The 22708-nt window shown below is 53.3% G+C and overlaps 5 protein-coding genes across 7 annotated transcripts; 1 reads left to right on the plus strand and 4 right to left on the minus strand.

Moving 5' to 3' along the window:
* Window positions 1–435: 435 nt before the first annotated feature.
* LOC119117945 (Krueppel-like factor 11) lies at window positions 436–2952 on the minus strand. The gene is made up of 4 exons (XM_037244603.1): window positions 2819–2952; window positions 2058–2219; window positions 1509–1989; window positions 436–1313 (listed from the first exon to the last, which is right to left on the minus strand). Exons 1-4 carry the CDS (start codon window positions 2834–2836, stop codon window positions 1018–1020), a joined length of 957 nt encoding a protein of 318 aa, XP_037100498.1. The 5' UTR covers window positions 2837–2952; the 3' UTR covers window positions 436–1017.
* Window positions 2953–3412: 460 nt separating this feature from the next.
* Window positions 3413–6828, minus strand: taf1b (TATA box binding protein (Tbp)-associated factor, RNA polymerase I, B). The gene is made up of 14 exons (XM_037245092.1): window positions 6697–6828; window positions 6362–6460; window positions 6196–6274; window positions 5989–6086; window positions 5831–5923; window positions 5662–5767; window positions 5421–5583; window positions 5258–5357; window positions 5051–5198; window positions 4776–4950; window positions 4568–4714; window positions 4424–4491; window positions 4125–4353; window positions 3413–3939 (listed from the first exon to the last, which is right to left on the minus strand). Exons 1-14 carry the CDS (start codon window positions 6712–6714, stop codon window positions 3726–3728), a joined length of 1737 nt encoding a protein of 578 aa, XP_037100987.1. The 5' UTR covers window positions 6715–6828; the 3' UTR covers window positions 3413–3725.
* A 218-nt stretch (window positions 6829–7046) lies between these two features.
* On the plus strand, window positions 7047–11468 carry LOC119118469 (disintegrin and metalloproteinase domain-containing protein 17-like). Of its 3 annotated transcripts, none has more exons than XM_037245560.1 (17): window positions 7047–7327; window positions 7726–7855; window positions 7917–8047; window positions 8125–8213; window positions 8315–8477; window positions 8550–8689; window positions 8748–8834; window positions 8904–9014; window positions 9079–9324; window positions 9406–9552; window positions 9725–9924; window positions 10018–10121; window positions 10195–10329; window positions 10395–10525; window positions 10594–10761; window positions 10832–10888; window positions 10950–11468. In XM_037245560.1, the coding sequence occupies exons 1-17, from the start codon at window positions 7252–7254 to the stop codon at window positions 11238–11240; spliced, it is 2406 nt and encodes an 801-aa protein (XP_037101455.1). In that variant the 5' UTR covers window positions 7047–7251; the 3' UTR covers window positions 11241–11468. The 3 variants fall into 3 exon arrangements, with proteins under 3 accessions (XP_037101455.1, XP_037101457.1, XP_037101458.1); XM_037245562.1 differs by having other exon boundaries at window positions 8553–8689; XM_037245563.1 differs by having other exon boundaries at window positions 8559–8689.
* Window positions 11469–11555: 87 nt separating this feature from the next.
* Window positions 11556–15173, minus strand: LOC119118470 (cleavage and polyadenylation specificity factor subunit 3-like). Its single transcript, XM_037245564.1, has 18 exons — window positions 14999–15173; window positions 14745–14808; window positions 14583–14680; window positions 14389–14517; window positions 14122–14299; window positions 13944–14033; window positions 13715–13865; window positions 13468–13643; window positions 13240–13398; window positions 13016–13162; window positions 12802–12954; window positions 12635–12743; window positions 12462–12560; window positions 12292–12386; window positions 12130–12217; window positions 11983–12049; window positions 11816–11912; window positions 11556–11740 (listed from the first exon to the last, which is right to left on the minus strand). The coding sequence occupies exons 1-18, from the start codon at window positions 15067–15069 to the stop codon at window positions 11651–11653; spliced, it is 2061 nt and encodes a 686-aa protein (XP_037101459.1). The 5' UTR covers window positions 15070–15173; the 3' UTR covers window positions 11556–11650.
* Window positions 15174–15577: 404 nt separating this feature from the next.
* On the minus strand, window positions 15578–21601 carry asap2b (ArfGAP with SH3 domain, ankyrin repeat and PH domain 2b). Its single transcript, XM_037245559.1, has 27 exons — window positions 21319–21601; window positions 20838–20910; window positions 20480–20625; window positions 20333–20407; window positions 20192–20241; window positions 19983–20112; window positions 19831–19916; window positions 19673–19748; window positions 19497–19583; window positions 19327–19430; window positions 19192–19261; window positions 18763–18850; window positions 18642–18690; window positions 18415–18578; window positions 18191–18324; window positions 18024–18118; window positions 17761–17950; window positions 17612–17697; window positions 17427–17542; window positions 17219–17286; window positions 17048–17155; window positions 16686–16986; window positions 16428–16617; window positions 16171–16223; window positions 16041–16105; window positions 15862–15981; window positions 15578–15790 (listed from the first exon to the last, which is right to left on the minus strand). Exons 1-27 carry the CDS (start codon window positions 21442–21444, stop codon window positions 15716–15718), a joined length of 2925 nt encoding a protein of 974 aa, XP_037101454.1. The 5' UTR covers window positions 21445–21601; the 3' UTR covers window positions 15578–15715.
* Window positions 21602–22708: the final 1107 nt, after the last annotated feature.

The raw sequence follows: 22708 nt of genomic DNA on the forward strand, positions 1-22708 counted from the left end.
GGGAAGTTACAAAATGTCTTACAAAACTTTTGTTATATCAAATTCAACTGCGATTGTAATTCTAAAAGACACACTTAAGCCTTCAAACGGAAACTCAATAAAGAGTCTTCCACGTTTAGGTTTGACCTCAAATTTATGATGCATGAGATCAGATCTTAAAACGTTGATATCGTGAAAGGACGAAACAAAAACAGCACTTTTTTGTATACGAAGGAGAGAAATACATTATATATGACGAAATAATACGAATTAAAGATCTAATGCGTATTTTAGTTGGTACGAAATAAAGTACATGTAATGTTGATTTCGGCCACAAAGTGTCGCTGTCTTTGAATTCGGTCAGTAAGGCAAGTGGGCGTGGTTTATACCCAATTCTCTTTTCTCAGGTGCTGCTGGGATTGTAGTCTTTTGGGGATATCAAAGAAACAAATGGACTTTTGGTTGTAAACCATTCTAAAGTGACATTATTTCTTGCATTTCAATTTATTATAAAAACAACTTATTTTCTTACACAATTAATAACATGAGGTATTTTCTTCCTGCCTACATAAACAAAATATTTAGGAAGTAATAAGTAGTAGTAGGTAGTATCACAGTGAGAATATCTAATTGGCTGTGGAGTTACTTGACATTCACCCACAGTGGATTACGTATTAAGAAGCAAGCACAACACTTATGTTTTGGTACACAGATGCAACAGATTATTTATACACACACTAAACATCCTTTATACATACGTGAAAGAAAAGAGTACAAAAACAAGTTTTTAATGTGTAAAAAATGTAGTGCAATGTCACATTGTTATTGTTGTTTGTGTCTATGGACAACCACCTGGTCGCCATTTTGTCTAATAAATTGGAAAAAAAGAATCCTGAGCGAGGAGAGTTTTGCGTTGCACGTCCGAACGCGACACGCGCTTCTGACCTCTACCTGCAGTCACGCTAACATAGTCTGAGGTCAAAGTTGAAAAGTTTTGATGAGGATTTGGAATAGAAAACAGGTGGAGGTACTTACAACTCAGGATTTGTGAGGCTCCTCAACCCACCCTGAGGTGACTGTGAGGCCGACAGGAAGGACTGCGCCTGAGCTTTGAGCAAGGGTCCAGGAGGCGGCGGCGGCAGAGGCGGGCCTCTTGGCGCTGGAGTGTCTGCGTGTATGTTTGGTCAGGTGATCGCTGCGCATGAAGCGACGTGCACACACGCCGCACACAAACTTCTTCTCGCCTGTGTGCGTGCGGCGGTGGCGGGAAAGTTCGTCGGAGCGGGCGAACTTTTTGTCGCAACCTTCCCAGCGGCAGCTGAACGGCTTCTCGCCTGCCGAAACAAACAATGGTGGTGAATAAGGTCCGTCCATTTTCCAGACCGCTTGTCGTCATTAGCATCAAGTCTAAGAGGGGCAGGACTGGTCGCCACTCTATGTCAGGGCACAACGGAAATGTGAAAAACGGACAGGTCAATCCCAGTACACACAAAGTGTCGATCAAGTATGGAGCGGTGGATGTGGCCTACCTGTGTGCGTGCGCAGGTGTGCTTTGAGGTGGGAGCTCTTGAAGTAGGTCTTGCGGCATCCCTGGAAGTCGCACACGTAGTTGCGGCGGCGTAACGAGTCCCCGCCGGCGCTGCCCGTTGGCGTGTTGTCGGGTGTGGGCGCCAGGGGGAGAAGCTTGGCGCTGCCCGGGGTTATCGGCGTCCGGGCGGGCGGGACCACCAGCACAACAGCGCCCTGTGGCACGGCCGAACTCAGGAGGGAGAAGCTGGCCAACGGGAAAAGCTGGCAGAGGAGCGGCGAGACGAGAGGAGGCGGCGAGACGGGAGGAGTAGGTGAGGATGGCTGGGGAGTCACCCGAGGAGTAGCAGGGGACGCTCTGAGACTGTCGGCGGTGTGACGGACGACGCCAGTCGCCGCGGCGTCGCCATCGGGAAGACGGCTTAGGACAGATGCGGCGATGTTGGCCTCACCTAAGTTGGGACTGCGAGGCGGAGTCATGCACTGCAAGTATGGATCACGTCATTAACACGCAATTTTGCACATATCAACAAGTGTTGATATGCTCTCACCAGTGATGACAACGCCGCCATCTCATTGGCTGAGGGCGTGCCCAGCGAGTGCGAGGGGGCGGAGTCACACGAGTCGCAGTTTGGAGTCAGTGGGCGGGGCCTGAGTGAATTGTGACCCCAGAAACTCATGCTGACTAGCGCCTCAGCCGCCTCCAAGTCCACCTGCAGATCAAGCAGGAGGTCAAAGGTTACTTACAGAAAAAGACAGGATTTTATGATGTCACCACCTTCCTATGCGCTGATTGCCCAACACATAACCATAAGGGGGAAAGGGCAGGGCCACAGAGATGCAACTGAGTCACACATTGGCATGAGCTGAAGAGGCGTGGTCGGCTGACAGGAAAATGACCACGACAGAAGATCCGAAGTACCGGCTTTACAACAAGCACAATAAGCACCATACCAACAAACGCGCCACGTGCCAGCAAATTGGTGCAAACAAACTGTCAACATGTTGAAATGACAATAATAATAATGATCAAGGCAGGGAGCCCCGTCAGATGTCTGTGTAGCCCCTGTAATTTAACCCCCTACTAATTTGGATTGAATATAATGAGAATATTTTTATAAATTGTTTTTCCACCCTTTTAAACCTCGGGGAACAAAATCCCGGACCCGTGCATGATGATGACGACGAGTCAAGTGATGACAACTGGAGTGGAGGTGACCTGAAATGAACCCACCCCAGACAGCGGGGAGGAAGGAAGAGACGTGCGGAACGGAGCAGAGCGGCCTGGTTGGACCCGGACGTTGGGACTTACCTGGCGGGGGAGCAGCATGGCGGCCGAGAGACGCGGAGAGACAACGGACAAGGTGTTCGGGAGGATCCGCCGGCCGGGCTGGCGCGCGCTTAAGCTCACGCGCCAAAGACAAAAACAACAGGAAGCAGACGGGGGCGGGGGTGAAAGAAGGTAAGCGTCGGTCGACTCGCGGCCAATCAGTAGCAAAGGTGTAGCAGGCCTCGACCAATAGGCAGCCGGGTGGGGCGTGGTCATAGCCGTGAAAGGCGCTTTGGTCGGGGGCGGGGTGGACTGCTGTCTGAGGGGCGGGGCCAAGGAGTCAGCGGTGTCACGGTAAACTCGATGAACCCAGTGAACTCGTGCACGCGCTGCGCGTTGCCGTCACGTGCCCGCGCATTTCTGGAGAAGGTGGTTGATGCACTTACCAGGCTGGCAGCAGGCCGGCATGAGGTAGCAAGTGACACATCATCCGGATGCACACAGAGAACCTGCTCCATACCTTCACTACAATAAAAAATCCTGAGCTAGGCTCTAGCAATTTGGACCAAGAAAGGCCAGGGACACTTAAATGAAGTCAGGTGGAAAATGCAACAAAAACACATACAAGCGCCTATCGATTGTGCACATTACACCAAGGTCAAAGTTCATTCACAGTTTTATCCAACAATCAAATGACACCAAGGATAAACACACACGTGCGCATGGATGCAAAAGCAGACTCAAAGTTTGACTCAAATAAAGATAAAATGTTGTCATGTTATGAATCATTCTATAAGCCATTGCAAACGTATTTTGTTATTGTTTGGCTGAACATACACAAATATATATGTGTGCTTTGTTTTGTGGATTTCCACCTTTTGTCTTGGATGCATGATAAGTTTGTGTTTCATCTGGCCACAAGGCGGCGGTAGAGGAGTCCAATGGAAAACTAAACCTTTTGTCTTGTTTTCGTCACGACGCGCTCCTGTTTGTTTCTGTTGTTTGTTTTGCTGGAGAGGACACGCCTCTCAATTTTCATCACTTCCTGGTGCAAGTCGGCCTGGCTGACTTGCAACAGGAAGCAGAAGAGCTGCAGGAGCCACAGGAAAGACCGCGGCAGTGTGGCCTCCACCGCCGTCAAAGTGCAGCTACCGCCACAATTCCTGGACAGAATGAAAAATGAACATTTGAATTGATGGTAAAACCTTCCTTTCATACAGAGGCGTCTTTTGGTAAAAATGAGACCATTTCTATGTTGACATTTGAGGAGGCGGAAACAGATGAGTTGCATTTCCATTCATTTCAATGAAGTACAGGAGTGTGTTGACGAAAGGAATGAAACGCTTACCGGGGGTGGCAAGATGCGAGCGGCAGGTGCCAATACGCCTTGTTGACGGGGGTCAGGACTTCCTGTTTCGGGCTGACGACGGCATCCAGCCTATGGTGGCGCAGACTCGGGCCGTCTGTGCCGTTCGCAGCCCCCCAGCAAAAGGTGAAAGAGGACGGCGCCGCGGGGGGTGCGCGTTGATTACGCTGTGACAATCTCTCCAAACACAAAGCCAGCTGCTCTGCCATTCCTCAAAGCGCGCACACAAACACCTTTTGAGCTTTTTGACACCGCCGCGTTTGCACTTTCCTTGGTCTTACTTTTTTTTTTCAGGACCACATATTTGAGCTTCCTGCTCGGGTAAAGCGGCGTGGCCTTCCACTGCTTCCTGTTGGCGGTGCACAGGTAAACACGCTGAAGACAACAACACCGACCGGTCTGAGGCCCGTCAAGCGGCGTCCCACCTGGCTGCGGCGCGATCCCGCGCCCGCTGCCTTTGGAGCTTGGCGGCGTGCAGCTGACGGTACCATCTCCTCAGGCTAAAGACGCTTCCCGGACTGTGAGACGTCCGTTCTTCGGTCATCGGCTTGCCGGCTCCGTTCGACAAATCCCTGAAGGTCAAAACGACGCTCAAGTACTGTAACGCTCGGAGGACCCGGAAAGCGGCGTCACCATTCGGTGCGGTCGTCCAGGCCGAAGAGGAGCTTGACGGCAACGATGATGAGGGCGGCGGCTTGGACGTCGTACTGGGGCAGCGCGGCGTGGCTTGATGGTTCCGACGTGACGCACATCATGTCCGCCATGCTGCTGCGTTCCATCAGCATGCAAACCCACGGATGGAGCTCGTCTGGTGGAGGGTGTTACCATGGTAAAAAAAAAAAAATGCATCAATCATTCTCGGTTGACTTTTCTCCCCAGCCCGAGTTAGTACGTTAGCATTAGCATACCGGGGAGATTGGCGTCGACCAGATAGCGCAGGCTGAGCATGGCCGGGTGCAGCGGGTCCTGGTGCCGGATCGGAGGAAAAGCGGGAAGTCGCAGGAAGCTGACGAGCGTCTGGGCCTTCCGGTGCAGCTCCTGGTGGGTGGGGAGGCTCTGCCAGGGGGCGCAGCGCTGTCAGGGCCCGAGATGGAAAATCTGCGGAGGGGCCTGACCTGCACGGTGAAGATCAGGGCCTCGGCGCAGTCCAGTCTCATCTCCTCTGGCAGATCCTGGTAGGCGTGGACGTACGGGATGTGTCCGTCGTTGGCTAGCCTGCAGACGACAGATACACCAGGTGGCTCTTTGGTCTTCAAGGCAGGGTAGGTCGCGGCTCACCTGAGAAGGTCGCCGAGCGTCAGCGCCTGGCGACTCCACACCAGCGCCAAGTGGATCAGCGCCAGCGTCTCAGTCATTCTCATGTTGCCACGGCGCGACTTGCGACGAGGCGTCGAATGGGCGTTGATGCTCTGGGAGGCTATCGACCAATCGCTGTGGCTGTCTGCGGGTTCGAGGGTCACACGTTAAGCCAACCGCTCATGATTTTTCACACGTCTGCAGCTGGCGTGCGGAGTCTGACCCGCTTGCGATGTGGACGGGCTGCTCAGGCACGTCTCGCCGTCTGTCTCGCTGGCGGATAGGAAAGACGACTCAGCCCCGCTTTCCAATTGCTTATCCACAACTTGCTGAAGACAAAAAAAAACAACTCGATGTCAAAAGTGTATGACGTCTCGGACGGCAAGCCTTACCACTTGGAATTTGGCGCTCTCGTCGGGGTCGCGCGTGTACGCCTGCTTGCTCATCTGCAGGAAGCGTCGCCACAGCGGCCACAACACGTCGTCCTAAAGCACAGCACAGTCACAACACGCCCACACGGGCAATCACGCCACGGCGTCCATAGTGCCACCTTAAAGCTCGGCGGGACACCCAGCATGATCAGCGCGGCCGCTTGCTTCATCAGGATGAACTGGAAGCCTTCGCACGCCACCCACTGGCGTCTTCGCTCTGCGCGCACACACATTGATAACATTGCTGCTGCGGAACTCATAATTGAAAACAATGACTTCTATTTAGTAAGAGGTGCCAAAGAAGGGCAGAGGACAAGCGCACCCACCTGTTTTCTTTACTCGGCCCATGGTGGAGACTTTCGCCGATCCCGGTGCAGTCAACACCGTGTCCACGACGTGTGCTCTCTGAATGCACAAAGGCGGCAATTTGAATTCTTCACTCACTCACCACAGGGCAGGCAGCATGGCGACAATCTACAGCAGGCAACCCACCTCGATGACATTGTGACACGACTTGCAGAAGAAGCGACCCTCTTCCGACAAGGCCCAAGCCACGGAGCCGCATTGCCCACACGCCTCCTGGTAGTCGCCCTGCATGTGTGGCAAACACAATTATAAGCATTGCTAAAGTAGACTTCCATATTAGGAGCACAAAAAATGTCAACCCTTCAGATGTCAAGATGGCGGATATTTTCGGACTGAATAAACTCCCTTTACCAGGAAAAACACGGACAATTCAGATATTTTGCCAATATGAATGGATGTCATGCTGCTATAAAGCGTCGTAAAAATATTTCATGACAACAAAATAAAAGAGGGTACTAGACCGTGAATTCTTCGTCCATTTGTCCACAGCGAAGGTTTTAAAAAGATAAGTGTGACACTTTTGGAGACGATCCTCACGTGCTGCCACGATTGTTTTGGAAATAGGTTCTTCTTCTTCTGCTTCTTTTCCTACTACTAAACATGTACTGCCACCTACAGGGAGCAACGAGAACTGCAGCTGCTTTTTCAAAGTAAATTGGCATTAAAACATAGGATTTAGATAAATTACGTAAACATGAAAATCAGTTCTGGTTTATTATTGACGCAACGTTGTTTTATTGTAAGACAAGTGAATTATTGTTCGATTAAATACTTTTGTTATGAAGCCGAAACAATAGCTTCCGCTTTGATTGATTCTGCTTCTCCCAACTTGACTTCCCAGCTGAGCGTCTTCCTGGTTTTGTCAACTTGACGTCTTTTTTTTCCCTTCTATGACAAAAGAGTCCATCTGAACCGGAACACTAAAAACTTGAAATGTTTCCTCAAGTCTCCTATTGAACAACAACAAAAATGAACTGCCGAGTTTAGCGTTTTGGTGACGTCCCGACAAAGTGAACATGTTGATGCAGTTGTTTTTTTTCTTGGTTTTCACGCAAAATGAAGTCGACACGCACTCACAAGACCCGCAACTCTGTAAGTACATACAAACATATTGCACAAAGAGCCTTCGTGCATCTATTTATAGAGCTGGATTTTTTTTCTTCCATAAATAAAAACGTACTGTAAACACATACCGATAGCCTGCAACACATTTAGATCACTGAACAGCTAAACTAAAACTTTTATTTACTTCTATATGGTGAAAAATGTAGATGTTTAGTCAATATTAACTACACATTTGCATATCAACTTGTTATGAAGAGGTCTGTACTAGTGTAACAAGGCTGTAAACACCTATACACGTAGTTTAAACATCCTATCTTGATTATTACCTGGAATTCATATAGTCGCTCTTTGCAGAAGATAAAGAATACAATCGTACGGTTATATTTTCCGTGGGATGAGCCTTGATGGCTCGGTGTGGTCCTCAGCATCTCTGAGTGCAATGTTGGACGACTTTGACGTGCTGTCGCCGTCCAGCGTACACACGCACTCCATCCGCCGCCGAGACCTGCTGGCCACTCATGTGGAGAAAGAGATCAGCTTCCACGCATTGCAAAGGTCAGGCAATACAAAGAGTTTTTAAATGCTCAGCGACTGACGGTCGTGATTGCTGTGACAGGGACTTCCGTCTGTACCTGAGGAACAACGAGCACATTTTCACCGAAGACTTTTCGGCGTGGGTGGTGGACGACGATGGCAAGCGAAGCTTGAGCGTGGACCGCCACGCCTTCTTCACCGGACACGTCATCGGTGCCTCCCTGCTGCTGGGGGGGATGAATGGTCAACGGTTGCCTTTTTCTCATTCTTTTTTCTTTCGGTCTCGGCAGGAGAAGAAAACTCACGCGTTCAAGCTCACATGGATGATCACGACTTCGCGGCCCGCATCCTCACCCAGGAGGCGGAGTTTAACATTGAGGTAGTTGCTGTTACATAATTGCATCGACGGTAACGATGAGTCAACAAATCAATGAATGTTCATCTCAAGGGATCATTTGAAGCAGTGTGTTGTGGTTTCAGCCTCTTTGGAGGTTCACGTGGCCCTCCGACGGCCGTCTGCTGGTCTACCGCACGGACCGCATCCGAAACGTCAGCCGAGCGCAGCGCTCGTCCGTCTGCGGCTACGTCAACTCCCACCCCAGCCACCTCCTCCCCGACGGCCTTCGCCGCGCCGCCGAAGAAGGTATGGCAGACAGTGTCTGTTCCTGATGTCACTTCCTGTTAGCAAAGCCGTGACTGTACGTTGTTGTTGTGCAAGCTTCAGAGTCCGCCTGGCGTGCACGCCGTGACGTGCACCCTCACAGTAAGAACACGTGTCCGTTGCTGCTGGTGGCCGACCATCGCTTCTTTACGCACATGGGACGCCGCGACGAGAGCACCACCCTCAACTACTTGGTAAGGTGAAGGCCGAACCGATTTATCGGCTAAAGTAGCTAAAATCTTGGACTTACAGATTGAGCTGATGGACCGCGTGGACGACATCTACAGGAACACGTCATGGGACGAGGACTTCTCAGGCTACGGCGTCCAAATCCAGCAGGTCTCTAGTCACGAGCGCGGCCGAATGTCGATGACGTGTTCTTGACTTGGGCTTTTGCGTGCGCGTCAGATCATCATCGAGAAGACTCCGACCCCCGTGGCGCCGGGAGCCATTCACTTCAACATGGCCGGAAGTCCCGTGGCCGGTCGAGACGTGTGGGATGTCAAAAAGCTCCTGGAGGTAAAACCGCAATCCGCTCGGCTCCACTTTGGCACACACGCCCGAGACCTTCTCTCTCTTGCAGCAATTCAGCGTGGACGTATCGGAGAAGGCGGCCAACGTGTGCCTGGCGCACTTGTTCACTTATCAGGATTTTGACGACGGCACGCTGGGCCTGGCGTACGTGGCGCCCATCAAGGCCGACATCCCCGGCGGACTCTGCTCCAAAGGCTGCCCGTCGACCAGCACCGACGCGGACCCGCACCGCCTCATCTATCTCAACACCGGACTCACCAGTACCAAAAACTACGGCAAGACTATCCTCACCAAGGTCGCCCCACCGTGCGAGCAAAGGCAACACAGAGACCACGTGACGCACCGCGTGTGACCCGGCGACCTTTCGGCCCAACAGGAAGCCGACTTGGTGACAACTCACGAGCTGGGTCACAACTTTGGGGCGGAGCACGACAACGACCCCGACTGCGCCCCCCAAGAGGACCAGGGAGGGAAGTACGTCATGTACCCCATCGCCGTCAGCGGAGACCAGCTCAATAACAAGGTCAGTCGCCTGGATGACAAAGTTGGTCCGTGACCTTTGACTTCAGCAACGAGATCGGTCCATCCAAGTTGTAGCCTAACTCTAGTCCGAGGTTCCAGTCCTTGTTCTGATGTCCGTCCGTCCGGCCGGTATCCTCGTGCGTTGTCCGACTTGTCTCATACGTTGCGTTTAGGTGTTCTCCAAATGCTCCAAACGTTCCATCGTGAAGCGTCTCCGCTCCAAAGCTTCGTCATGTTTCAAGGAGCGTACGGTCAACGTTTGCGGGAATTCTCGGGTAGAACCCGGAGAGGAGTGCGATCCCGGACTTCTGCACTTAACCTCTGACCCCTGCTGCACTGCCGACTGCCGCCTTACACCGGGGTCGCGATGCAGGTCAGACACTGTTAGCCTGATGCTAACGCCTGTTAGTATGGAAAGAACACTAGCGTGTCGCTAATGTTAGCGCATGTTGCTACGGACGTGCAGTGACGGGAACAGCCCGTGCTGCAGGAAGTGCCAGCTGGAGGCCGCGGGTGAGGTTTGCCAGGAACCCATCGAAGCCACGTGCAAGGGACGCTCATACTGCACAGGTCAGCGACAAGTCACGTGTGCTCTCTCAGAACTGCATACTCACGTTTATTTCTGTGTCGGCATTTTTTTAAGGCTCCAGTGCAGATTGTCCACCTCCAGAGAACGCTGCGGACCAAACGCCATGTTTGGACAGCGGCGAGTGTCAGGACGGCTCATGTGTCCCCTTTTGTCAGGCTGTCCTCAAGCTGGAGCCCTGCGCCTGCAACGGTATGCCACGCCACCGTCGGTCCTTGCGTGAACCCCGCCACCGTTTTTTTTTCTCGTTCTTCCAGAAACCACCACTTCCTGTAAGGTTTGCTGTCGAGGCAGCGGCGGCACATGCGCTCCCTACCGAGATACGGCCGGTCAGTTCTTGTTCCTGCGTAAGGGCAAACCCTGCACAGTGGGCTTCTGCGACGGCGCGGTAAGAGAGTTGCCAGGAGGAAGTACACGTGCGCTTGCTCCTGCGTATGTGACGTGTGGCGTCTGCAGGGGAAGTGCATGAAGCAGGTGCAGGACGTGGTGGAGAGACTGTGGGACTTCATTGACAAACTGGACATCAACACCTTTACCACCTTCCTGGCCGACAACATGGTCGGCTCCGTGGTGGCCTTCTCGCTGCTCTTCTGGATCCCCTTCAGCGTGCTGGTCCACTGTGTGGTGCGTGGACCCCGCCCGCCATCGCAATGGCGACGACACAACGGTTGACTTGTGTTGTTTTGCGGCTCAGGACAAGAAGGTGGACCGCCAGTACGAGCAGACCACCAAGTCTCTCTTCTTCCCCAGTGTACGTAAGCAATGTCCACTTGCAAACTGCAGATCCCTTCAGCCGAGATGTTTTTCTCCAGAACGCAGAACTCCTGAGCAGCCTGGAGTCGGCTTCCGTGCGGATCCTCAAGCCGCCGAACGCGCGCTTCCAGGCTTCCAGCCCCGTCCCCCCGGACAGCCCCAAGATGGCCACCATCGTCGAGGACGCCGGCGTGGACGAGGCGGCGCTGCAGGAGGCGTTCGGGCGGCCGCAGGGAAGAGTGGCGCGTTCCTTTGAGGACCTGACGGAGCAAAGGTTGACGAGCGACGCGGTGCCGCCCACCAAACTGCGGCATCAGCGCCGCGTCGATGCCAAAGAGACGCTATGTTGACTTGAGAGACCAGGGTGACGACATTGTGGCTAAGGATCTTTGACTCCATTGACAGATGTTGACTCCTCATTCACATCACAGTCTTATCTGTGGAAACAATAAGGTCACCAAACAACACGTCAGTTGTCAAATATGAAATAAAATGACCCACCGTGTGGATGTACTTGCGTTGTGGCCTTGAAACTTGGATGATGGTCCTTGTTGGACCGCCATTAAAACCAATGTAACCAAAACCATCCCTGTCCCCCAAAACGTGAGGAAGCACACTCGAGGAGACTCTACAAGGTGGTTGCCATGGTAACACACAGGACAGTCTCGTGATCAAATGTTCGCATTTATTTTACAAAAGCAAAAATTTAAAAAAGACACGTGTCAGCAAACAAACTTGACGACACGACGCACTGCCCCTCTCAGGCGACGGGACAGAGGGCATCGTAAAGCCGATGGACGGCGACTTCCAGCATGTCCTTCAGAGACTCGTCCTCGGCGCAAGTCACCTCCTGTGGGGAACGGAGCGCTAGTCAAGGTAGCTTAGCCTGGCCAAAAGGACTTTGGAGGAAGGCTTTGAGACTCACCCGGGTCTCGGGGTCCACGTGAGCCACAGCGCCGTCCACGCTGACCGTCACTTTGTCGCCATCTTTGAAATGGACGCAGTCCTCCCCGAACATGTCACTACGCACACACAGTTCAGGCGTGAGTCAGAATAAGAACTATTTGCGTTTGTAAGTGCGACTGGACTCACTGCAGCATGAGTTCCAATCTTTCAACGAAGACTTCCTGATCAAAAGTTTCCCGCCGAGCCTCCAGTACTGAAAAGAAAAAAGGCGGCGGCTGTGAACGCTCAAGCGGATTCCGGGTCAGGAGTTTCACTGGTGCTGTTTTGACTGACTCTTCTGAGCGTTGGGGTTGGACTGGACCTCCAGAACTACGGTGGTCACCACGTCGGCGTACATGTCGTTGAGCGGGTTGGCCAGCCACTGAGAGGACCACGCACACACATATGTTTGTTTGATTGATTGACACCTAGTCAACTTGATTGTGCGGCTCTGACCTCCAGGAGAACCATGCCGGCCTCGTGGACCAGCGTGATGTTCTTGAAGATCCGTACGGTGATCTTGTCCGCGGGCTCCACCTGCTCCACGTCGCCTCAAAACAAACACACAACTAATTCACACACTGCACGGATAGACGGATGGACGCACACGCGTGCAAATGTGTTACCGGTGAGGCATCGAAGTTGCGAGACCAGCAGCGAGATGGGTCCCGTGTACGGGATGGCCTGCGTCTGCGTGACTGTGCCCACGTTCAGATCCGTGTACTCTGGACCACAAGCGCAACCACGGCGTTAGACACCTGCGTGATTCTGTTCGCGCTCGTCAAGCGGATGCGCTGACCTGAGAGATCGGCGGGCGTGAGGATGTGATAGTTGAAGTTTTTTTTGACCAGGATGCCCGACACCCTCTGACCTTGAGTGCAGGCCTTGTCGGCCAGCAAGCCCATCACCTGCAGACAAACGCGGCGCCGTCAAGGCGTGGTCACGCTAACATCGGCGCCAACGCACCTTGGCTAGTTTCTCTCCGCGGAAGTTGAGCGTGACGGCCTCCGTGTTTCTGGGGTTGTGGACTTCGATGTGGACCTGGTCGTTGTCCTCGTACTCGCGGATGAGCGCCGCCTTCAGCCGGGCCATCTCGTTCTGCTCGCCGTGGACCAGGATCTGCGAGTGGGAGGAGGAGACGTCGGCGCGGGGACGAAGCTTCCCGGAGCCGGACGCTTACCACGTGCGGCGGTTTGAGCGCTCGGATGAACTCGCTGGTTTGCTGGTAGTCGGTGTGAGCCGAGAAGGAGATATAGTCCACCGACATCTTCAGCGGGAGCTTTTGTCCCGACATGGTGCTGATCTCTTCCGGCTCCGTCATGATGTGCTGAAACACAATCCACGGCAGATTTTCACTTGCTCCGTCTGAAGGTTTTGGAGTTTTGTTGCGGTGCGTGCCGGCACCTTGGCGAGCGTGCCCTCGACGCAGTAGCCGGCGATGATGACGCCGTTCCTCTTGTCGGTGCACCAGCTCTCAAAGAGTTCTCGAGACAAACCGCTCTGCATCATGCCCGGGGACGCCATCACCACGCTCGGCCCGATGTCGTCAAAGTGGTCCATGCTCTGCCGACGGGCACGCGCACACGGTTACGCGCAAAAAAGAAAGAAATAAACTTCAGCGGGTGGAGTGACCTTGAGGTTGCTGATGTGCTTGAAGACGAAAGGGTTGTTGACGTTGATGGCCTTGCGGATCTTATCGTTCATGGCGTTGATATACGTCTGGTAGACGGCCATGCACTTGCGGGCCAGCGACGACGCGTAGTAGATGGGAATGTCGTGCAGCTCCGGGTGGTTCTGCCAGTACTCGTCTGCGCACACACACAACCCTCACACGTGTACTTCCTGGCAGACACACACACAAGCACGGGCAGGAGCTTACCCAGGATGAGCAGAAGCTCCTGCGCTCGTCCGAGCGCAAAGACGGGAATCAAGCAGCGTCCCTCTCGGTTGACAATGTCGTGGACCGTGTTGCAGAAACGCGCCTCGCGCTCTTCGCGCTTCTCGTGGATGTGCGTCCCGTACGTGGACTCCTGATGCACACGCGTACTTCACGTCAGCACGGCAAACAGAACCCAACGGGCAAAAGTCAGCCCGGCGAGTCAGCGGACCGTGATGAGGATGTCCGGTTTGACGCTGGGGATCTCCGCCGCCATCAAGTGTCTGTCCTCCTGACGCGAGAAGTCTCCTGTGTACAACAGCTTCACACACACACAAACATTGAACAACATTTGTACAGCCCAAGCCAGCAACAGCGCCATTTTGTTTTTTAACGGTTGGCGACTCTACCTTGACGCCGGCGATCTCGATCATAAACATGGCGGCGCCGAGAACGTGTCCGGCGTGGTAGCACCAGAACTTGATTCCCGCCACTTCCCGGACCTCGTGGAAGTTGATGGTCTCGATTTTCTCCATGCTCTCCTCTAAGTCCGTCTCCGTGTACAGCATGTCGTCGGCCGAGATGTTGCTGCGGGCACACGCAAAGATGAGTCTGCTTTCGTAGAGGGCTCCAGAAATCAAAGTATGCCCATTTGAGAACCCGAGGATGGAACCCACCTGACTTTGACGTAATCGGACAGCAGCCAACGGTAGATGGCCTTGGTGGCGTGCGTCATGAAGGTGCGGCCCTTGAAGCTGGTCTTCTGCAGGAACCAGGGCAGAGCACCGCAGTGGTCCAGATGGAAGCTGAAAGAAATCATTTCTGTTTTGAATGCCTGAGCAAGAATCGTGAGTCACGGCAGATGACTGACTGGCTGATGAGAAGCAGGTCGATCTCGGCCGGGTCGATGAGGTCGATGTACGGCAGCGCGTCCATGCCCTCCAGGCCTGGATGGATGCCGCAGTCCAGCTGCCAGGCACAACCATGAGGCGCTCGTGATGTCATCACCAAACAAATGGGCAATCTTACTTACCATGATTTTGCGCCCTTTAAACTCCAAGATGATACAGGACCGTCCCACCTCTTGGCCAGCTCCGCTACACACCCACAAAGTATACATAAGATACTGCATAGTGAAAACTAAAACCAGGTGTCCAACATTAAAACCAAAAGAGAGCAAGAACTGAAATGAACACGCATCACAGAGGTTCTGGATTCGAACCTCGTTTCTATGTGATGTGAAAGCGCTTGGCGGGAGGCCCAAGAAAGGAGTTTTGAAACACTCACAGTGGCCGAATAAGAAGTTGGTCGCTTTCCTCGGCGGGAACTGCAACATCACTTTTTCGTTTGCTTGACATCTTCTACTCGAGAAAAGCGGTGCAACGCCACAAAAAGGGACATTCGCTCAACAATTGAAACGCGGTGTGCGCTTACTGAAGTTTACTTGGCGATTACTTCCGGGTTTTCTTCTTCGACGACGCTTAACAGCGCCACTTTCTCTTTAGCGCCACCTCCGGACGCACTTGCTTCCTAGAAGCGACCACTCGGTAACGGAAAATGCATATTAAACAGATATTTGAACAGATTTAAGAGTTCATTCCTTATCCTCTGCTAGAAGCTGAGTTGTCTGGCCTCAATAGCCATTATTGATCAAGTTCAAGTCCAGTGGATTCCTCCAGCTTGTGGTGTACTGCCCTCAGGTGGACAAGGCGGGGAGACGCTCAATGGCCATTCAATTGATCCAAAACGTGACAAGAACGGAATAAATCTATTTAATGTCATTTAGGTATGTTTTTGATAAACAATATTACATAACACGATTATTGGCATTTCCAATCATGAAAGATCTGCCATCCAAGTGTTTTCAGGTACACGCATGGTCACAGAAGGAATTCAAGTGGCATCTTGCTCATTGATGAAGATGGAGGACAAGTCCCAGAAGACCAGTCACTTGGGCCCATTTCTTCCAATTTCACTTTATTAGTCACTGGAGGACTCCAGGAGTCACTCTGTGATGAAATGCACAAAGGTGACCGGAAAGACTCCTCGCCGCGTCGGTTCTGCCTCCACGTGGCCCAACTGAAGCAGAGAGCACAGCGGACCATCAGAGAGCGCCGTTTCCACTTGGAAGCGCCGGGCGGCTCACTCACCCACCACTCGGTGTCCTCTTCGCCCTCCACCACGATCACCTCGCCCTCGTCGAACGACAGCTCGTCAGGGTTGTCGGCGGAACACTTGTAGATGGCCCGTACCCTTTTGGGTCTTGACGCCTGCGTGTGCGCAATGGCCATTAAGACCAACCGACATCATATCAGCCATTAGGACTTACGCTGAAGGTGCTTCTTGGTTTTGGTGTTGGGGGGGAAGAGTCTCGGGGGGACTGGACCTGAGAAGCTAAATGGAGATTTCTTGTTAGTAACATGACACACACACACACGTGTGTGTCTGTGTTTGCGTACCTCGCTTGTCTGTCCTTCTAAGCGACGACCTGGGTGGAGCTGATTGGTCTGATCTGAAATCAGTGAGCAATTTGTTTGTGTTTTTGGATTTATTGTGCAATTTTAATTCCGAGACCACTGTGGAAAGTCGTTTAAAAAAAAAAAAAAGTGTATTCTATTCAGACCCTCTTTGATCAGTGCATACCTGTCGAGTCGAGCTCAGACTTGTGTATACCAGTTCAGATTCCTAAGTGGAGTCAAAATGGACAAGTACTTACCCGCTGGGTAATTTGGGTCCCAGTGATTTGGCGACGGGCAGGGGCGGCGGTGCTTTGTGGCGAAAAGGCGGAGGCGGTGGGTTCGTGGAGGTAGTGGGAGGCGGGCCCAAGGAGGGTAGGGAAGTCCGGGGCCCGTGGTTGGCTTTAGGAAGCGGAGGAGGAGGTGGAGGGGGAGGAGCCACTGGGAGAACTGGAGGATCAGGAGTCGCGTGATGCTTGGCTCCAAAGCGTCACTGACGGACGGGAAGTGCCACTCACCGTACATGGAGGTGTTTCTGTTGGGGGTCACGTTCAGGGCCGGGGGGTCGGATGAAGACCTCTGCCTACCAATGGTTTCCATGGCGCCCGGTTTAGCGGCCTGCCCTCTGGCGGGGGCCCTGGGCGGCAACGGGGGATTGGGCCCGGGCGGGAGGTGCCGATCCAGCATGGCGCCGTACGTCTCGTTGCTGATCATCATGCTGGGAATCTGACTGCGATGTTTGGCGAGCTGCGCGGGAACGCCGGCGCCCCCGAAGCAGCTGACGGGTCGGTCACGCTCCTCGCGGCGGTGCGGGGCGGGCTAGGGGTTAGGGTCAAGGGGGCGTTAGGACATACAACAGCGTTAGGACAGCAGCGCTCACCTTGTCATCCAACTCGTCCTCACTCTCGTCCATGTCGTCGTTATGGAGGCGCCACTCGTACTCCACGTGCACGTGAACGTTAAACTTTCCCGACTGAGCCTGAGTCAGCTGACATAGTTCAAGATTAGCCCCACGCCGTCGAGCATCATTGCTTAACTGATGGACGCTCACCAGATCTTCACATTCAGTGTGGCCGAGTCGTCTCGCTATGTCCAGCGGCGTTTCTCCGCTCTCATTGGCTGCGCGCACACACACACACACACACACACACACACACACACACACACACACACACACACACACACACACACACACACACACACACACACACACACACACGTTGCATATGATCCTATTTGCCAGATCATGCGGGACTCACCGATGGTCACGGACGCTTTTCCTCGGAGGAGGAGCTTCAGGCACTCGCTGTTGTCCGTCAAGCAGCAGTAATGCACCGCCGTGCTTCCTTTGCTGGTCTGCTTGTCCAGGTTGCCGCTACACACACACACACGCTCATATTTATCTCCATGGGTGGTTTTCCGCAGACGACTGAAGAGACGTTACCTGTTCTGCGCCAGGAAGTCGACGATGTGTAGAGAGTTCCTGTCCACCATGCGCACGGCAAGATGGAGGACCGTTTCGTCCGGCTCCTGAAAGCGCCATCATCATCATCAAGCATTTTCTCTAACGAGATGGAGGATGGACGGACGTACGTGCTGGTGGGTCTGCGGGAAGGTCTCGGTGAGGTCGACGCCCTCGCCGTAGACCTGGATGAGCGCCAGGATGTCGCGGTTGCGCACCGCCTGGTACAGCGCCTGCAGGCGGCCCTCGTTGTCGGCACACTGGCGGCGGACCAGCGCCTTGTCCACATACTTGGACGTGATGAAGTCCTTCCGCCTCTGCCTGCACACACGGACGTAGCAATCATCTGCCGACCATCAATCTATCTCCAGCTACCAGGTGTGTTTCCACTCACATGTCACTGGTCGGTTCAGGCTTGGCCACGCCCTCTGCGGAAAGCTCCGCCTCCATGATGTCATTGAAGGCGGCGTTGCCGACGTTCTTGGCTAGCTGAGAGGCGAGAGCGGCACGTTTTGGCGGCGGCCATTTCCCGTCGGCGAGCGAGCGAGCGAGCGGACTCACCAGTAGCTCGGACGTTCCCAGCACATCCAGGTCCAGACTCTGAATTCTGGAGTAGTGCACCCCAATCTCTCTGTGGATCCCCGAGCACTCGATGCAGATGAGCACGCCAAGGTTGGTGGACAACCAGGAGGGACCTGTTCCAGCCAACAGCAAACATCTCAAACCGTCCTAGTTAGCTGGACTAGCGTTAGCGCATGCAAGACGAGGAGCCACGTCGGGGTCACCTGGAGCGCCACAGTCGCAGCAGACGCGGTTGCCGTCCATCTTCCGGACATCTGCGACGATGGCCTTGGTGAGCTCCTGCACGATGTTGTCGCCTTCGTCCTGGTCGCCCTTAAAAGCTTTACTCAGCGCTTCTTCTTTGCTGTTCTGGAGGACCGACACCCATCTGCGGCCCAGAGACGTCCCGCATCAGCGCCGAGGCCACCGAGGCGAGACGGCGACTACTCACATCTGGCACTCGGCCTCGTCCTCCGCCTGGAAGTGATACGTCCGGTCGTCTGAGGGGGACAGCAAAGGCGCCTTACGAGCCACCCTGACATTTTCTCTCTAGTTCTGCTGCTGTCGCTTACGTGAAAAGAGGTCAAAGTTCCTCTTGTCGTCGGCGTTCTTCTTCACCTGGCACGTCAGAAGGTTCAGTTTGGCCGGTGGTCGATTGGTCTGGAACACACACGCAAAAACGCATTTAGAGAACAAAAGGTGTTTTCAGCCACGAGCAAACCCCGCCCCCAAGTCGATGTTATTAACGGTCTTGCCAGTAAAAAATAAATAAATAATAAAACTTCCAAAATGAAAACCCTTCTGTCTCTCATCCTTTTCCTTAAGCTCTTCCTCCTCCTCTTCCTGATTTTCTTGCTCTCCCGCTTGCATTGTCCTGATTGCTTGTTTGACTCTTGGTGTAAAAACTTCAAAAGCAAAACAAAACAAAACAACAACACAAACCCGAATTAAAACGAAACGGCGGGCGTTTGCTCGAGTGGCGGCTGGTGGGCGGGGCTTACCGTGGCATGGCAGATGGTCAGGAAACCGTTTTTCACCGAGCACTTCCTCTTCTGCCAAACTTTCCTCAGCCTGCGCCACACAACCATGAGCACGCTGAGACGCTGGCGGCGGGCGGCGCCGGCGAGCCCACTCACCCCTCGCTCCTCTTGGACAGAACGCCCGAGCGCTCCGTCCCGTGCGCCTTGTTGCCTTGCAGCTGGTGCAGGCTGTATCCTTGCTTCTGCTTGGCCGGAGCCTCCTGTCAATCAATCACGTATGCGGTTAAGCTCCGCCCCTGCACCCCTTCCACAGGCCCCCTGCAAACCTCTTTGCTGTCAGACTGCAAGGAGGTCTTCAGGAGGTCTCGGAGCTGAGTCAGTTGTTTCCTCTCGCCGTCCTGCGTCTGTTTGATCTGCTCGACCGACCACATACACACACACGCATCCCCTCAGACTTCTTCCAAGGTTCAAGTTGAAGCCCACGTGACGTCGGCGTCCTCACCGCCGTGAGTTCGGACGCCATTTTCTCCACGGAGGGTTTGAGGCTCTCGACGGCCGTCAGTCCATCCTGGAAGAAACTGAGCGCGTGTGTGTGCGTGAGTGAGTGTGTGTTTGCACACACAAGAGCGTGGGAGTTGTGGCGTCCGTCTCGGGTCTCACTTGCACTGCGCGTGGAAATACTTGATAAGGTTCTGCAGGAAGTCGACGCCCTTCTTGACCTTGATGTCGTTGACCTTGAGAAGGTACTTTGGGGGGAAAAAACAATGATGTCACTTGCGTCCCCGTTGAAGAGCACGTGACCTCTGACCCACCTCGCACATGTTCAACTGGAAGACGCGCCGCTCCTTCTCCATCTCCTCGGCGATCTCGCCGCCGCTGAACTCGGTGCGAATCATCCCGTGCTGCTTGGCGTGCTCGCGTTTCTCCTTCTCCAGCTTGGAGCTGTCAACGGAAGCGACACTGAGGAGAAAAGCGCGAGAAGCGCAACCCCCGGCCGGTCGGCCGGGCGAGCGCTGCTTACAGTTTGCTCTCGTAATCCTTCCAGGCCTTGTCAAACGGCTTCTTCAGGTCCTGAGGGGATGACACGGGTCACCTGACATGTAACGTGTGGTGCGGCGTGTCACATGACACGTGTCATGCCGAGCGAGGACGCGTGACGCACCCCCTTGACACCGCGCAGGTCCCCCTTGAGTAGACTGTCCAACGGGAAGGAGATGATATTGTTCATGTTCTGGATCTGACAAACAGGAAGTGATATAAGTGAGGCGGGGGTATCGTCGTGACGATGTGGGCGGGGCCAGAAGCGCACCAGGTTCTTGAAGAGCGCCGTCAGTTCTTTGCTGAAAACGGCAAACTTGAGGAAGGCGGCGCCCACGTCGGTGTCGTCGCCGCTCAGGCAGTTGTCGCCCAGCTTCTCCATGGCCGACACGTATTGGTCCTCGTGCTCCACGTGGACTGCAATGCAAGCACGCACACGTCTCGGTGAGGAGATTTGGGTTCAGTGCTGTGCACTCGGCATGCTGGGACACGGGCGGGAATGTTGTACGCGCACGTCGGGGCCGGTACGTGAATTTGTTTGTGAAGTGTGTCGGCGCTCTACAGAGCTGTTGACATGTCTTGTTGTCATGACAACAAGAGTACAATAAAAGATAAGGCGAGTGTCTCACCCAGGCCTGACGTGTACACGGACTTGACCGCTTTCTTCAGTTTGGACAGAACAGAGCGCTCCACATCCAGAACCTGAATCATGAACACACACACACACACACACGCACTCTGAATATGACTCAACAATATGAAAGACGGACGAAATAAGAAGTGGAAGAGAGAAGTTGTACTTCCTGTTGTGATGTACTGTGGTGGACCACCACTGGTGGTCAATACGTGTCACTTCCTGTCACTGTTTCCATCAATGTCAAGAACACTTTTGATTGTCTCACACATTCAGATATTCGATCAAACACACATAACGAGGCAGGAGTGCCTTGCTCAAAGGCTGTGTGTGTGTGTGTGGGGGGGGGGGGGGGGGGGGACACACACAAACAAACACGCAAATGTAAACCCATTTACAAAGTTGGTCCAACAAACAGTGTCCATCAGGCGCACGACCCCCCCACCCCTTTTTTTTTTTGTGCGTGTGCGCGGTACCTCCTCAAGGGCGTTGACGCTGTTCCTACAGTGCGTCATGCGCGTGGAGAAGCTGGACGTGGTGGGCGCCTTGTAGTCGTCGTTGCACTCACCGATGAACTCGGTGACGCTCAGGACGTCCGGCATGGCTGCAGTTCACAATCCCGGCCCGGAAGAACCGCACCGGCGTGACGTCACGCAAGCTCAGGTGGGGCCAGGAGCGCCACACCTGCCTGACACTCGCACAAAAAGTTGTGGAAGGCTTTCAAAAACTTCTAGGCGTGGACTTCCTCGCACTTCCTTGGTGCACGCACGCACGCGACGACTCAATGTGTTGCACTTTGCACCGACGACGCACTTCTGCTTCTCCTGTGGCCTCGATGGGCGGTTGGCCAAGTAGCTGGATGGCGTGTTAGCGCCGCCAAGTGGAACACTGACGTCACGACGTGATGCATCAAAATGAATCGTCATCTGCTTTGATTTGCAACGTAAACCAGGGCTCGCCGACCTGCAACTCGCGTGCCCTCAAGAACCGCAAGAGTGGGCTGCTCTAAAAATAGATCACCACTGATGGGACATTGTGATTCCAAGAAATGATGAACACAAGATGTATAGAAAGAAAGTGTTGCATATTGTGGGCTGGCTGTCACATTCATTAGGGTGACCAGTCTTTTGCTTGTCCCCCCCCCCCACCAGCTGTGACGCTTGCATTTTTCTTGCACACTTGACCCATTTTTCATTGTCCGGGTCCATCAGGCCCTCCTCAACGTCCCCTCCCCCACCATGTTAGGGGTTTGACCCTCAAAGGTCAAGTGCTTCCTCCACATTTCTCTGCACCCAATCAGGAAGCAGTAACAAAAAGTATGGCTGGGAGGGCCACATATGGCTGGGGGGCCTCCTCCTTAATCGAGCCCAGCAATCATTTCACCTCCCCCAAACCACGCTGAACAAGATGAGGGGCGTGGGGACGCCTCATTTGAGAGCCCACAACCCAAACAACAATGGAACCGCTTGAGCAGTGATGCAGTTTGACTGTCCTTTTACAACACTTCCACATTTTGCTCATTCGGTCGGCCCCCCAAGAATTCCAATCCCCAAAAGTTTGAAAAATGTGGACTTCAAATTTAATCCAAATATAATTGAAAAAATACGCGAAAGAAAGGTGCAATGCACATGAGATTTTTTTATTACAATTTAAAAAAACATGTCTATAATGCAATACTTTTAATAAAAATGTCTATAATGTAAAAAATGAAGCAAAAAATATCAGAAATTAACCACAAGTTAGATCATGTTGATAGAGAAAATGACTTTTTATTGATTATTTTAGTTTTTTTTTTTTCATTCAATGACGCTGGTTTGATTTGGACGATTTCCCATTGAAAAGCAGTTGATAGATTAGCTGAGTTTG

Source organism: Syngnathus acus, chromosome 24 (genome assembly GCF_901709675.1).
Source record: "Syngnathus acus chromosome 24, fSynAcu1.2, whole genome shotgun sequence".
NCBI classification, from domain to species: Eukaryota; Metazoa; Chordata; class Actinopteri; order Syngnathiformes; family Syngnathidae; genus Syngnathus; species Syngnathus acus.